Source organism: Streptopelia decaocto, assembly GCF_964273445.1.
Source record: "Streptopelia decaocto genome assembly, chromosome: 2".
Classification (NCBI taxonomy): domain Eukaryota; kingdom Metazoa; phylum Chordata; class Aves; order Columbiformes; family Columbidae; genus Streptopelia; species Streptopelia decaocto.
In genome coordinates this window covers 78,276,213-78,292,227 of record NC_138655.1, presented here as the reverse complement: position 1 = coordinate 78,292,227, position 16,015 = coordinate 78,276,213, and the positions used below count along the sequence as shown (strand labels likewise).

The 16,015-nt window shown below is 38.2% G+C and overlaps 1 protein-coding gene across 3 annotated transcripts; it reads right to left on the bottom strand.

Moving 5' to 3' along the window:
- Nucleotides 1–923: 923 nt before the first annotated feature.
- On the bottom strand, nt 924–15,722 carry OTULIN (OTU deubiquitinase with linear linkage specificity). Of its 3 annotated transcripts, none has more exons than XM_082047059.1 (8): nt 15,265–15,715; nt 13,637–13,972; nt 9,683–9,756; nt 8,763–8,857; nt 7,628–7,771; nt 5,255–5,380; nt 3,962–4,231; nt 924–2,729 (listed from the first exon to the last, which is right to left on the bottom strand). In XM_082047059.1, exons 1-8 carry the CDS (start codon nt 15,441–15,443, stop codon nt 2,535–2,537), a joined length of 1,419 nt encoding a protein of 472 aa, XP_081903185.1. In that variant the 5' UTR covers nt 15,444–15,715; the 3' UTR covers nt 924–2,534. The 3 variants fall into 3 exon arrangements, with proteins under 3 accessions (XP_081903185.1, XP_081903187.1, XP_081903186.1); XM_082047061.1 differs by having other exon boundaries at nt 13,637–13,968; nt 15,265–15,400; XM_082047060.1 differs by lacking the exon at nt 5,255–5,380 and having other exon boundaries at nt 15,265–15,722.
- Nucleotides 15,723–16,015: the final 293 nt, after the last annotated feature.

Sequence of the window (16,015 nt, the reverse complement as noted above, 5' to 3'; positions counted from 1 at the left end):
CCCTCCCATGGGAGACAGTTCTCCATGAACTTCTGAAACATGGGTCCCTCCCACAGGTTGCAGTTCTTCATGAACTGCGCCAGCAGTCCCTTCCACAGGGTGCAGCCCTTCAGGAACAGACTGCTCCAGCCTGGGGTCACAGGTCCTGCCAGAAGCCTGCTCCAGTGTGGGCTTCCCATGGGTCACGGCCTCCTTCAGGCACCCACATGCTCCAGCATGGACCTCCATGGGCTGCAGGGGACAGCTGGTCTCACCATGGCCTGTACACCAAAAGCTGCAGGGGAGTCTCTGCTCTGGTGCCTGGAGCACCTCCTGCCACTCCTTCATCGGCTTTGGTGTCTGCAGAGTTGTCTCACATATTCTCACTCCTCTCTTCTGACTGCAAATTTTTGCCCTTCTTAAATACATTATCCCAGGGGCACTACCACCACCCCAATGGGCTTAGCCTTGGCCAGCAGCAGGTCCATCTTGGCTCTATCAGACATTGGGGGAAGCTGCTAGTAGCTTCTCATAGCAGCCATGCTTGTAGGCCCCTGCTACCAAGACCTTGCACAGCACACACTAATTGCTTATCTCCAAAATATGTATGGAAACTACAAAGTAACATCAGTTTTTCTACTACTTGTCACTCAGCTTCTGCAGGAGTGACTTAAGGTGCACACATACCTTACGCTCTGTCCTGGATTTCTCAGACATACAAGCCAATTACATGATTTGTTCACATGCCTAATGGCTACAAACTCTGCCCTTAAATAGCTTCTGCTTTAGAGGCTTTTGTCATCCATTCAGAGCCACTGCTCTAAATGTATGACAGAAGTCTTTTTCTAAGAGGTGTTCAGTTGATTAAAATTAATCTCCAGAACATATGACAATTAGAGGATACCAAGATTTAAGTAATTAGTTATTAAAATAATAACTACAACTTTATCAGAGTTGCAAAAGCTCATTTATTTTTCTTTCCTGTTAATGTCACTTGGACAACAAATTTTTTTGCTGTTCATGTGCAAGCAGCAAGCCGATAGTTGCTGTTTTACATATATTACTATGCTTTGCAGCTTTCAAAAAATAACTGGAACAAGAGTTTCAAAATTAAAAACTCAAAAATGTAAAGCTAGAGAGAAAACAGTGCATGAAACAAGAAACAAAATATTGCCAGATTAACGTGTTTATTTTTATTCCCTTGTAGCTCCTGCAATTTTTCAGTAACAGATGAAATTAGTTGTTTTAAAGCCCAAATCAACATAAATATAACACTGAGTACACAACAGCCCTCATTAAGCTGTGGCTAAAACACATTTTAGTACATAGTGAACACACATTCTCATTGTGTAATTACCTTTCGCAATAAAACTTAACAAATTTTAAGTAGAACAAAAGAGGACAATTTGAAGTTTTGCATGCCAGAAGTTTTGCATGTCATTTCCTCTAGAATATTTGAATGAAAAATACTTTTTATAATCTTATCCCCTTTCTATAAGAAGGCCTTCTAAGAGAAGCCAAGTGATCTGTGTATCACCAGCATTCCATTTAACCCAACTTTCTTATTTTGAGAATCATCTCTAGGGCATACTTCCACTTTAAGCTAAAGGTGAAAGTTTTATTTGATTTTTTTAGGTATGTCAGCACTCCCAGCATCTGATATATTCTGTATTCCTTCAATTTAAAGAATAATAAATAATTCTGACCAGAAAGAGGATGTCCCTCATACTCCTCCCAAGAGTGGATAAGTTGCAGCAAAAGATAACTTCCATCTACTACACTCCCCGGACAAATCAAAATCCTCATGTTCTCCACAGCAACTACCAGCAAGGTAACAGTACAGGAACAGTCATATGAACAGACATGGAAGTTTGTGGGTATGTGGTTATCTCAAAACCTGTGTAGGTTTTGAATTTGTGAACTACTAATTAACAACTTTCATTAGCCACTTATTACCAAGCCTCTTTGCCATGACCTTCTTGGGTTGAAAAGGGAAGAGCTCTTCATTTTCAGTGTCACAGATGACCGGCTTCTAAATAAGAGATATTAATGTAGGAAAAATCCCCAAAGCATTAGAAAAGTATAAACAACACCTTTCTTATACCATAAACCATGGCAGGGATTCAATTCCAACTGCAAAAGAATTATATTGCTTCCCAAGACCCAAGATTTGTACAAATTGCTCCTAGGCAGTATTACAATTATCAGTTAGGGTACTGCCAGCTTACTTTTCCAGAAATTTCAATTAATCATTATCTCGTTATTTCAGAGAGGTGAAGGTCAGCTTATGTTTTACCACAGAGCCTCACCTATCTTCCTAAAATAAGGAAATCTATAGTTCTTGTATTCCTATTCAGAGTAAGCCCTTCAAAAAAAGGACTGCACAGTTTTGTTTTGTTTTTAACAGACAACAAAAGTCATACTTGCAAAATTCTTACTCTTCAGGCTGGTGCCTGATATTTCAGATGTAACTCAGACTTGATCATCATCATGTTTTAAAATAGTACTGGAAACCTCAAACAACAGCACAGGTTTGTCTGCTAAAAATCACTTGTTTACAGCACAGTCTCTTGGCACATTCTGACTGGAATATTATAATGTCTGTCATCTTCAGTTATGAGAGTTACCACAGGCCAGTCCTCCTGCGGGTCATTGGGGTAAAGTGTGATGAATTCATCAGTACTATATTTATACAGTCGATACACTTGGATGGTATACTGCAGAGCATAAGCAAGGAGAAACATTTCCACCTACATTGGAAAAAAAAAAGAAGAAATATGATGTGTAAAATTAAGCATACCTTTTACAAGATATTTCTCATAGAAATACTAAACTAGTAACTACCAGTTCTAGTTTTTCAAAGAAAAATATGAAGCAAGAATGCGCATACATCAGCATCTCTAGTTCAGTATCTCAATCGCATACTTCTAAGATACCATGTTTTAACATGAAGCCAGCAATGGCACAGCAGCATATTAGTCCTAAAGAAAAGCTACCAAGAATCCCACCTCCCTACTGCCACAAACAGGCAGAAAAGACATTCCCTTGTATCAGTATGCATCCTGTTAACTCACTAAACTAGACAATAAGATGTTTTAGGCAACAATCCTTTCCCTCCAAAGGGTACTCTGAACTCTCTAGCCAAATAAAAAGCCTTTACAAAGCCTGTTGGTAACAGAAGGAATATGGAGAAAGAAGCTAGAAAAGCTTCTATCCTGTGGCAAGCACCTCCTGTTCTAAATACCAATTTACAAAGAATTACCACTGAAATAAATCCATCTAGTCAGCACAAAAATAGGCAATCTTACTTATTGACTAAACAGTAAAAAAGTCATCAATGAACCAGCTAATTTAACAGTATCAGCAACCTGTCTCATCTGTGCTACAGTCAACAGATTTTAAAACCAATAAACACAAACAAAACAGAATATTTCCATATTTCTAGAGCCTGTAAGTACTTTGTGAATTTAACTGCAGTACTACACTTACAACATAATCAATGGGATTCCTTTAAGTGCATGTCTTTAAAAACCTTTCATACTGTTCAGCTCATTAACTACTACATTGTTTTGGGGCTTTTTTTGTAATATGCATATAATTTCTGCAATGTATAAGGCAGTAATTGTTTATCAGAATCCACCAAGTATACATACTACACTTAATCTTTTCTTCATAATTTGAGATTTTTCAAAAAGGCTAACAAGAGACTAATACAAATGTTGCTACTAATAGAAATCCGTACTTCCAAAGAATGCTCACTAAGTGTCAGCCACCAGGGAAACAAAAAAAATAAAAATCAATGTTTAAAAGGAAGACCTTTACACAGTCTTACCACAAGCAAGCAGTTATACTGTATTTTTCCCAGTGAAAGACCAGACACTACACTACACCAGACCAACAAAAGCTGGGTGATTTGTTAAACCACCTGAAAACAAAATGTCCAAAATGGGAAAATAACGCTATAAGAACCATCTCTCCTTACTTGTTCAAGGCCTCCACTGTGACCAATATGATTCAAATGATTACGCATTAACTGACAAGGGTTGCTAGACGTATCCCGTGCAAACAGTAGCCATGAGAAGACAGGAACTCTCCTTCCATTTTTATCATCATTGTATAATTCGATGGCAGTGTTAAGCATCAAAAATTTCAGTGCTTCATAGAGACTATACTCCTCTTCTTCATTTTTGAACAATGTATCACAAGCTTCTTGTTTCTCAACAGGATCCTTGATTTCACTTATATTCTTCCACTATAAAAAAAAACCAACAACATACACAACATGTATCAATAGCCACCATCACTGAAGAGCTGTAAAAAGCCACTTGTGAACTGTCAGATGTTCAGCATAGTCACTCAATTTGAATTTATGAAGGGCTTTGTGCCTTTTTAAAAACACTGGAGAATACTTCCACAGCTGTAATCCTATCAAGGTCAAGTTGAGTTAGTCTGATTTTGCTTAAATTAGTCCTTAAGCAAAGCAAAAGGAGTAGATGTTAGAAATTGCTGCAAGGTGTTGAAACAAGTATTGTTGTGGGACAATACGCAATAAGATAAACTTTGTTTCCTGTATCATAAATCCTACATCCTTCATATTTTTACATTTCACTCACTTAGAATGCATATTTCATTCCCACCCTAAGAAACAGCAGCCTCTAAAATATTCTTAAAAGCCTTCAACAAAAGAGAATATGCAGTAAGATAGGAACAACTGAAGAGTTTTTATTAATAAATAGTTCCAGAGTTTCAAGGGGTTGAAGATGGGGCTAGGTAATATACTACAAACACTGAATGGGCACAACCATTTTCCTGTTACATTAACCTAAAATAAAAGCATATAGATGTGGAACAAAAACTTCTCCTCTGAAATTGCTTCAGCATTATTCTGTATTTGCTTTTCTTTCCAAGACCTGATCAAGGTAGAAACAGCATTTATCCACAGTATACCGAATTCCTTCAAATGAATACCAGAAATAATAGACGCAAAATTACAAAATGTTACCATTACATTAATTTCTTCATTGAAACCTGTCTAGTAGTTTTTTACAGGGCCTACAAATTACTTCCAGCTAATGCAGGCAGCAGAAGACCAGAAAGCTCCTACAGATCAGAACAGACATTCTTTCCTTGTTTTGTTGGTTTTTTTTTTTTCAGTATACATAGAAAAAGTTATTTTTTTCACTAGTGAAAGCACTTTTATGCTAAATTCACCACATTCAAAAATCTTTGTAATTTTTATTATTTGCTAGTGATCAAGAATAAATAATTTTCCAACCTTTTTCCTTAGAAGTATTAAATATTCTTTAATTTCATCACTTATTTCTCCCGTCTTGCTGCCCAGTTTCTGTTTTAGCTGCCACTCTTTGATCCAGTCATATTTGCTCAGCAACTTTTCAGGAAGCTGGAAGTTGAGAGAAGGCAGCATAAGTCAAAAAAACCTTGAAAGGAAAAGCCACTGACTTGCACCTTATTATTTTACTATTAAAAACAAACAAACAAAAACCCCAAACCAAACATCACCAAGCCATACATTTTGACCTTAAAGTGATCCCTCACATGTTCTTCTGAACAGATATCATACTAAGATTGACCATAAGTGAACACAACTTGCTCTTTATAATATGTGCTGGATAAAAGTCAAAATACTGGCCTATTACTATTTCCACATCTAAGCAATACATAAGCACTGGAAAAAAAATCATCACCCCAAAGTAATCGTGGCCTTTTTTTTTTAATTAAAAAAACCTCACAACCCTCCAGCAGCAGATGACAGTGACTGTGTTTGAAAGTACCCCTGATCAAACAGAAGGGAAGGTTTAAGATGTGATGACATCCATCCAGAAGTCTTGGTGGAGTTACAACTACTCTATTCAGAACACACAAACTATGTTTTCTTTTCAGAGAACATAATTAACACACTATGGTACAGCTTTTCTCATGAAAAAGAAAAGAGCCTGGGGATTACTTGATGCATCAAGTCATACTTTAGCCTCAGATCTGCCTCTCACATGCTTCATCTGCTCAGGTAAGAGCTTTTACAGTTGCACGCCCAGTTTTTTTGCCCTCATTTATTAACCCTTTTTACTGCTAGAACTGGAAGAGCAACTTGTGTCTCACAATGAACTGAATAGTTGGCTAGAGCAGCACATACACCAGCAGCCATCACCTATCAGGTTTCATTTTGTGAGGACTCCAAGTTAGTAACATGAACATAACAGTTCCTTAACAGCAACTAAGTATTTGTCACATACACACAGACCTCTTGCCACCCCAGCCTTGCAGCTTGTGCTAATTGGACATACAGAACTAAGTAATCAAATATTAGATGCCAGTAACTTCCACAACCAGAAATGTGCACATAAATACCATTTTAAATTAAAAAAAAAAATCCTTGCTAAAGTTGTACTGCTAGCTGTCACCACACATTTCTCTTACATGCCCTCTGCTTTGATGTGTTAACACTTTCTCATCTTAATCCATTTGTTTTACAGTGAACACCATTTTAAAAAAAGGCTAATTATCATATGACACATTTTCCTCTATAAATCAGTAAGAAAAAAATAGCTGAACATCGCTAAAAACTGCAAAGTACACCATTTAAATAAGTTTGCATGATCTTCAAAGGAGCACTAGGAAACTATCTTCTCCAGTTTGAGAAAATGGAGATGGTTATCAGCTGGAAGAATGCTTTTCTTAAAAAAATATTTTTATGATGCACTGCTGCAGTAAGAAACATTTAATAAAAATATTATCAGTAATTACAAAAACCTATCAGCACAAGTTTACTTAACAATGAACACAATGAAGTTTTAAGATGGCCTCTACAGTTATACAGAAAGTTAATACAAGCAGTATGATTCTACCTGGACTGCCAACCTACAACACATCGGACATTCATCATTTACATTTCCAGCAGCAACCTATACAACTGGAAACTTACTCCCCTGAAGTGGAATGGTTTTCCATATGCAGCTTCTTACATGTTTCTTCCATGTTCACTGATATCACCAAATTGACTTTGTTGATGCAAGACAATTTCTGGAATATTTTTCTTCAACTCCTGGTAAGACACCTTGCTTTGCTTTTCCATCAATGCTCCATAAGAACAGTTCTTCGTGTCAGGCTGGAGTTGCTCTTGCACTTATTTTAAGTAATATTTAAGACACAGGTAATAAACAGATTCAGAAAAGCCTGCAGCATCCAATTGGTTAATCTGCTTTCTAGGGAAACCATATATAGCACACAATAATACATATAATTTTGAAAAGCTAGGGGTTTTTTCAAATGTGTTTAAAATGAGTTGCCTGTATTTTTTGTTTTACCAGCTGTCTTGTGGGAAACCTCTTACTGATGTATTACATGCAGAAGAAACTAAGCGGGCAAGATGAAGACAGACAAGTTACACTACAGTCAGCACTACAGTTAACATTTGTACATTACCAATTGGAAACTAAGAGGATCTGTATTCAATTCCAAGTTGAAAGAATCACTGTAAACCTACAACAAAACTGAACACTACCACTTCTCAATTCAAGGGATATCGAGAAGTGAGCACCTATAGCATAATAGACAAATGAGATCGCAAAGTAATCCAATAGGTTAGAACCAACATTCCTCTACTGTCAGAAAATCAGATTTTGATACATACCACTGTAAAATCCTCACTCTGCAGGCAGCTTGGTAACTGGGTAGCTTGGCTCAGGGCCTGGAACAGGGTTGCTCTGAGAGCACAATAGTTATCACCTCGTACTGTCCTTATAGAAGCAAACTTCTGAGCAACTGCTTCATATCCCTGGAAACAAACAAAACAAAACCAAAACAAACAAAAAACCCAAACAAACAAACACACACACAACACACAAAATCCAAATAACATGAAAGCATTAATAAAACTTTTTAAGGTCATGTGCCAGTATCATAAAAGATATTGGAATATTATCATCCAAATGCTAATGCTATTGGAAAAAAAAAAAAAAAATGGGGGGGTTGATCCACTACCCATTTTGGAAGTTCAAATGCTTTTATGTCACTAACCATACTTTGAAAAAAACTTCTTTGTTTTTTTTTTTTTCTTATTCAGCAGAACTGAAGAAATCCAAGTAGATAATTGGTTGTTGTATTTATTTGATGCCAGAGCAGAAACATTATTGAAATGCAGGTAGCTAACCCACTTAAGTTTAAAAAAAAAAAAAAATCCAAACATGCACACATAAGACTACAAGTCTAAAAATACATCCTGCTTACAAGAAGTTTCAGCAATACCCAACCAACCTTATGCTTTATTTTTTACCATCCTAGCTCAAGATTAATTTAAGAAAACTAGTCCAAAAACCTACAAAAAATAAGAACTCAGGAAAAAAAAAAAAAAAGAAAAATTGAGTCTATTCATTAAAGTTTCTGGTCTTAAAAATCAAGAAATTCACAAACTTCAGATAACCAAACTTTTTAACAGAAGGCGAGTATCTGCTCTGCCATTTCAACCACACACAAGATTACCATTTTATGGTAATAAAAAAAAAAATAGAACTATAATTGAAAACAGCAATGAAGAACAGTATTAATCAAATCCCTATACTATCAAGAAGGAACCTTACAAAAAAACCCACTTTGAATGAATACAAACAAAATAGTCTTCCAGTCCACAGTCACTTCTAAGACCAGACACTGGAAAACTTTGTTATTGCATTTCCCATTTTAAAGATTGTTCCCATAGGAAATCACCCACTAAACATACAAATGAAAACAAAAAGGCCAACAAAAGTCAACAAAAAGAGAACTGATACCTTTCTCATCCTTTTTGCTACTGGTGTATTTCCTCTCCATTCTTTTCTGCAGTACTCCATGATGTCCATTTCAGGTGCAACACTTAGTTTATTTTCTGTTAAAACAGAATATGTAACACTGTACTGAGAACTGTGAAAAAGAACACCACAGAAAAAGAATAAAATTTTTAAATACACTCTATGACTTTAAAATAACATTGATGCCAAATGAGACTGGCAGTACAACCTATAGCTACAAAATAATTATTAGTTTCCAAGGGGAAAAAAAAAAGAGCTTGCTCTGAAAATGACAAGTGAACAAAAATAATTATATAGTCCAAGAAAACAGAGAACACTCTGCTCCTCTCTTCTGAAAAATAATAATTGAGAAAGAGCAGAAATTAGTAAAGTACCCTTTCATTTTCTTAGCAATCAGAAAAACATTTGGCAAAAGCTTCTCTTCTTTCAGCAGACAGACTACAAGGAAGAAGGATAGTAGATCTTTCTGAATAAGCAAGAAACAATGGTAGAAAGAATAAATATGGTTTTCTTTTGGAATCCAAACAGCCTTCATTTTAAAACAGGTAGTAATAAGGTTATCAGGGAATCCCAGCAAGAGATGCTGCTATAACAACTATAAATAAGTAATTTCCAAGCACAACACTCAAAGATAGGGTATATGACTGCTTTCCAAAGAATTCACATTCTCTTGTGAAGTAACTATAGAAACACAGGAAAAAATATATTAAGAGGAACTGGTTTTACATAAAATTGATCTTTTCCTGAATTAAACAATACAACAGACTCAAGTCATTATAAGTAACTTCTATCGCATACAGACATCTGTGTGCGAAAATCCTTGGAAATGAGGGTGTCAAATAATCACAAATAAGTACTAGAACTAATTGTAATAGTGTACTTGAAACAAAGTTTATATGTACCTGAAGAGTTCATCTTACAAAGCAGTATTTTCTCTCTCTCTATTTCTTCTGCATCACGATACATGTCCTCTTCACTGCAATAAAAATCAACAAGTAACACATACTTCATGTAACAGCACAAATCTTATAGCAATTTACCTTTTTTCCCAGTTTACAATTACAGGCAAGTACTTAGGTCTTTCTCCGAGTATTTTTTCAACTTGATTTCACAAAATCTTATGTAAGACATTTGCATTGGCAATAAACCACTGCCTGAATTTCTCTTCTGCTGGTTGTATGGAGACTACAGAGTACTGAAGTCCCTTTGTATCTGTAAATTTTACAGGATAAATTTGCAAAAGATACAAGCCAAAAAAAAGCCTTATTTGTTCAGTATATGAATACTGCAACCTATACATGTAACTAAGAATGCATTGTTCACCAGAGTTTTGTATCTATGTTCCACTGGGGCCAAGCAACCTGCATAGCATGAGCAGAATACATGACAGAACTCCATGATGAAAAGTAGCCAGCTATCTACAGCTGGTTTGAATGTTATAAACTCAAAAAGAAAACAAAATTCTAAGTGTGATCCAAATTGCAGCCTGCAGGCTAACTGCAATCCAGACAAACATTTCTTCCTTGAATAATATGGGCTTTTTGGTCAAGGTATGCTGTCTTAAGAGTCAAATGACTCCACCTGAGCCTATATAAAGACATTCTGAACTCAAGTTATGACCATAAAGGAGGAAATGGTGGCCTAAAAGGGTGTAATTTCTATGAATAGTCTGGCATTATCAAGACATCTTGAAGCTAGAGTGTGAACATTACTGTTGAAAATGTGTTGAAACAGTGTTCAGAACACAATAAATTGCACATTCCTTTAAATGTGATTCTGAGTGGCATTTGTCACATAATTACATCCAGCAAAAAGCTTTAAAATAACAGTTTCACAGCTAAAATACTTCAAAAAAATAGCGAACATACTAGTAAATCATTTAGGTTTACTGCTAAAAGAAAGTTACACTGAACATTTGTATTTTTAAGGAAGTACATGGGCAGAAAAGAAATGTAAGGTTATTATTCATTGCCCAGTACTATTAGTAGCTTGTAATCTACTATGCAAAAAAATACACCCACTGTGTGCTTGCAAAAGAAAAGGAAGGAATCAAGGCAGTGACCATGCTGCCCCATGTTACATTAGGAGAAGACAAATAGTTGGGAAGACTGCAAGAAAGGGTTCAATGTAGCCAGCTGGTAATTACTCTCATTAAAGATGAAAGAATACACTGCTAAATTATTACTTTATAGCCAAACCAGCATACTTTAAAAAGGTAACATGTCTAATGCATTTGCATAAATTTCCCTTGAGAACAAAAATAATGCCTAAAGCAAATATAGGTTAATACCAGGAAACCATGATCTACTGTGCAGTCATATGAAACTACAGTTTAGTTTTTACTCAAGGTTCAAACCGTCTCCTGGATGCTGAATTAGCTGCTTGAAATCTGATTCATAACAATACTACATAATTATTAATTAAAAGAGAAAAAATAGATGCAGTAGATATTAAACACAGTTCTCCATAAAAAAAGCACTATTTGCTGAGATGAAAAATCACAGAAATACTTATCCCAAGTCTTTACCCTTACAGTGTGGCACTGGACAAATGCTAACTTCCATGCACAATCTTATTTCTCAGTAAAGATTAATGCTTATGAAGAATTTCAAAAATACTTAATAACCTTGAAAATACTATAAAAAAAGACCCAAACAACTTGGTATCCAACAGCAGTGATCTCTAATGTAGCTTATCTATAAGCCAAGTATTTAAAATATAAAGCAACAACCTCCTGCTCTAAGCATGAGCAAACCTGCTTCTACAAGGGATTTCATGGGAGGGTGGCAGGGCAGGGGTTAAGCATTACTTTGGGATACATCCTCAAAAATACATTTAGGTTATAATGCACAATTATAAAAAACATTTAACTTAGTAAACTAGTTTGATGTAAACAGCATCACGTTCCTTCTGCAGATATTATCCTATATTGTTTCTGCAAGTTGACAAGATAGAACACATACATTCAGGAACTAACAGATTAACATCCAGTATGAACAAGGCACTGCAATCTCAGTGAGGTGTTTTGAAATCAAGGTAGCTAAGGGGTGCAATCTATCTGCACAGGTGTCCTCATTTCAGAGTTGAAACTGTATCCCAACACTATTATGGCACAACAACTGTTAGTAAATCTGTGGAAACAAGAATGTGGAAACTAAAGCCTTTCCCCATTAGCCTTCACATTAATATTTTACAGAGAGTGACAATAAAGTAACAGATGGAAAAGAATCAGTCAATGAAAACATGAACGCATAAAAGAAAAAAAAAAAAAACACAGTACTTTAAAAGGGCCTATAAGAAAGATGGGGAGAGACTTTTTATCAAGGCCTGTTACAACAGGACAAGGGGTAATGGTTTTAAACTAAAGGAGGGGAGATTCAGACTAGACATGAGGGAGAGATTTTTTACAATGCAGGTGGTGAAACACTGGCCCAGGTTGCCCAGAGAGGTGGTAGATGCCCCATCCCTGGAGACATTCCAGGCCAGGCTGGATGGGGCTATGAGCAACCCAAACTACTCTATGATTCTATTAATTATTTGAACTAGTAAATCAGATTCTGCTGACCGAAACATATCAAGAAAGAAAAAAACAAAAACAAGACAGATTTTACTTAAGAGTATCCTGGACTTTGAAATTTATAAACAAAAAAACCTCACACCAAAAATCCTAAACCCCAACAACTTAAGACAACAGTAAGCAAAACTAGGCTGGAGAGAAGGGAAATAACTATGAGCAAAAATATAATTAGTTTTATACTAACAAATTTGCAGGACTAGAACTTCCAGTATTGAAGATACCATATGAACAAAGCCCACAAGGCTTAAAGTCTTCCATTTATTATAATGAAGGGACAAACATAAAATTTTTTATGTCAGATTAAACTCATTGCTATTAACAGTTCACTTAAAGGCATATTAGATCAAATAGAATTAGAATGCCAAGAAGCAGCTACTTTAAAAATTCAGAAGGATAGAGAACCTTATGAACCACACTTTTGCCAACATATGAAACACACTTACTACATATTTATATGAAAGTGTGTATTAATATTAAAAAACTCACATGAACATATTAGATTGTGCTTAAATTTTTGAGTAATTTAAGGACTAAGTAAGATTTTTAAAGCATCCTTGAAAACACATACTTATTTTTAGCGACATTTTCACTAAGGCAGTACTTACTGTAGATTTTGGATGTTGTATAAAATAGTCTACTGGCTACCTATAGGAAGGGGATTAATTAGAAATCACTTCTCTTACTTCACTAACATATTCTTCAACAACATAAAGACACTATTAATGTGCACTAATTTTGTGTTCATAAGTTTGGACTATATTTTTTAAAAACTTTCACATATATTTCTTCCTCTAGATACCAAATATTCTAGTAAAGACTTCTACTGTCAAATCTGAACCACACAACTAAATTTTTACTTCAGCTTACAGCAACAGGTTTACGAAGGAAAACAAAACAAAAAAACCCAAAACAAAAACAAAAAGTTGAAGTGTTTGGCTTAAAAAAGCCCTTCTATGCTTGCCAGCACTGCATCTAACAATGTGTTCACAGGTTAAAACCAAGCTACCAGAGTATCTGCCTTCAATTCTTAGTTTCCCATGCTCTGCATCTTACCATTAAGAGCTTAATTCCTCATCAATTATTCCCTTAGATGAGGAAAGAAGACCACCAGTAAAGTATAAAAATAAGTAGTTTATCTATAAGGTGAAGTTGGTCTTCAAAGTTTAAGGTTTGACATTTATACCTATATGAAATTTTGCCAAGAAATTCACTTTCATGAACTAAAAGTACCCCTCCCTTCCTACAGAAAAGCTGTTAAAATATTAATAAAAATTCTCACCTGTCCTCTGATGACTCCATTGCTGAACAATTACTAGACACAGGTGGATGTAGTTCACAGTTTCCAAATGCATTCTGATCTGTCACAAGTGACTTAGTCGCATCTGTCTTCTCAGGTCCCCCAGTACTTCTGTATACATAATCTTTTCTTATTTCCAATGCAGAATGCTCTTTCTGGTCAGTAGCTGCATTTGCTGAACCAAGTTTATTAAAAGGAACACCAACTTCCTTTTCATGCTTCATCAACTGTATAGCAACACTCTCTTTTTCCTGCATCTGTTCTGCATCCACAGAAAGGCTGGTTGGTTCTGTTGTCCACCCCTGAAAATTAACCTGGCTTTGAAGAATGGAGAAATAGAAGAGTATTTCTCAGGGAAGAACAAAAGCACGTGTTTTAGAAAATTACAATATTTTGATACTCGTTTATATTCTGAGGATTCGGAAAGTTACTGAAGTTATTCAAAAGCAAGAACAAAACCCAGAATAGTTTGGTAAGATAAAACAGCACACAAGCTATTTTCAAACATATCTCCTGGGAAAGCCAATTTCATTTCTTACCAAGGCTAATCTGAGAGAGTTCCTCAAACACAACCTGTTCTAACCCAACTAAACACTTGCTTTTCTTAAGGGTCACTATCATCTAAAAGCCTGAGGATTAAACAGAAATCCCAATGAAACAAGTTTCAGTCCTGCAACAGGAGTATTTTTAGAAACTCACCTGGTGCTCCACGAAATTTTTCATTGCACCAGGACTACTGCTTAAACGAAAACACACTAATCTTTGTTTCTTCCAATATGATTTTCTAAATTACTGTAAGAATCACAGAATCACGAAATGTCAGGGATTGGCAGGGACCTCGAAAGATCATCTAGTCCAATCCCCCTACCGGAGCAGGAACACCTAGATGAGGTTACACAGGAATGTGTCCAGGCAGGTTTTGAATGTCTCCAGAAAAGGAGACTCCACAATCCCCCTGGGCAGCCTGTTCCAGTGTTCTGTCACCCTCACTGAGAAGAAGTTTCTTCTCATATTTAAGTGGAACCTCTTGTGTTCCAGTTTGTACCCACTGCCCCTTGTCCTATCATTGGTTGTCACTGAGAAGAGCCTGGTTCCATTCTCCTGACACTCACCCTTTACATATTTATAAACATTAATGAGGTCACCCCTCAGTCTCCTCCAAGCTAAAGAGACCCAGCTCCCTCAGCCTTTCCTCAAAAGGGAGATGCTCCACTCCCTTAATCATCTTTGTTGCCCTGCACAAGACTCTCTCCAGCAGTTCCCTGTCCTTCTTGAACTGAGGGGCCCAGAACTCAATGTGGTCTCACCAGGGCAGAGAAGAGGGGTAGGAGGGCAGGAACTTCTTCAATCCATTGTAGTAAGTTGTCCAAAAGCTTAGGATGTGCTTCGGGAATGTTTATCTCTAAATTTATCTTAGATTGATGCATAAACCCTCCCCTAAAAATCACGGGTTGCTTTGCAGTTAACACATTCGTGCTCTAGACAGCTCTGGCAACCTGCACACCTTGGCCTCATCGCTCCCAGCCCTGCTCCCCGGGAAAGGAGGCCCCAGGCCGGGCGCAGCACACCCTCAGCCATAACCACGCCACCCCGGGCAACCGAACGCTCACCTATTCGACACACTCCGCCCTGCGAGACCTCGGGCCCGACACCGCCCGGCGCCGCTCGCCGCGCCCCGTCGAGCGCTGGAGCCTGCCCCCGCTCCAGGGCCCCGCTGACCGAGGCGCTGAGAGGCCGGCAACGCGCTGCCGCCCGCAGCTGCCGGCCCTGCCCGCCGCTCGCCGCTCATGCCGGCGGGGCCCGCAGGCTGCCTTGCGGGACGAGGCCGCCGCCACCCGCAGGGGCCGGCTTACAACGGCGGCGGCCGGCGCGCGCCCCGCGCTGCCATCACTGCGCGGGCGGCCACGGCCACGGCCCCGCGCCAGCGAGCGAGCGAGCGAGGGAGGGAGGGAGGGAGGGAGGGAGCGCCCGGCTCCTGCGCAGCGGTGCCGCCGCTGCTTCCACCTCGCCAGCCGCCGCCGGTATCCCCGCTTGCGCGTCATCGCGCCGGATATAGCGTCTGTACGTGCCCGCCATGCTTGCTTTCCGCCCTGGCGGCCGTCATACACACAGGGGCGCGGGGCGGGGGGGGTGGAAAAGTGAACTCTAGCGCATGCGGGTTGGCGGCGGAAGGGGGGGAAAAAAAAAAATATCGCGCCCGACCTTGGAGCCGAGGGCCTGCTGGGCGGGGGGGAAGGTTGGGCGATACCAATCCCCGGGGCGGGGGGGCAGGACGAGGGAAACGTGACTTTGCCTCTAAGCCCGCAGTGGGTTCCCCCCGCGCCTGGCAGCGGCCACCGCCGCGCGGACGGCAGATTGGCC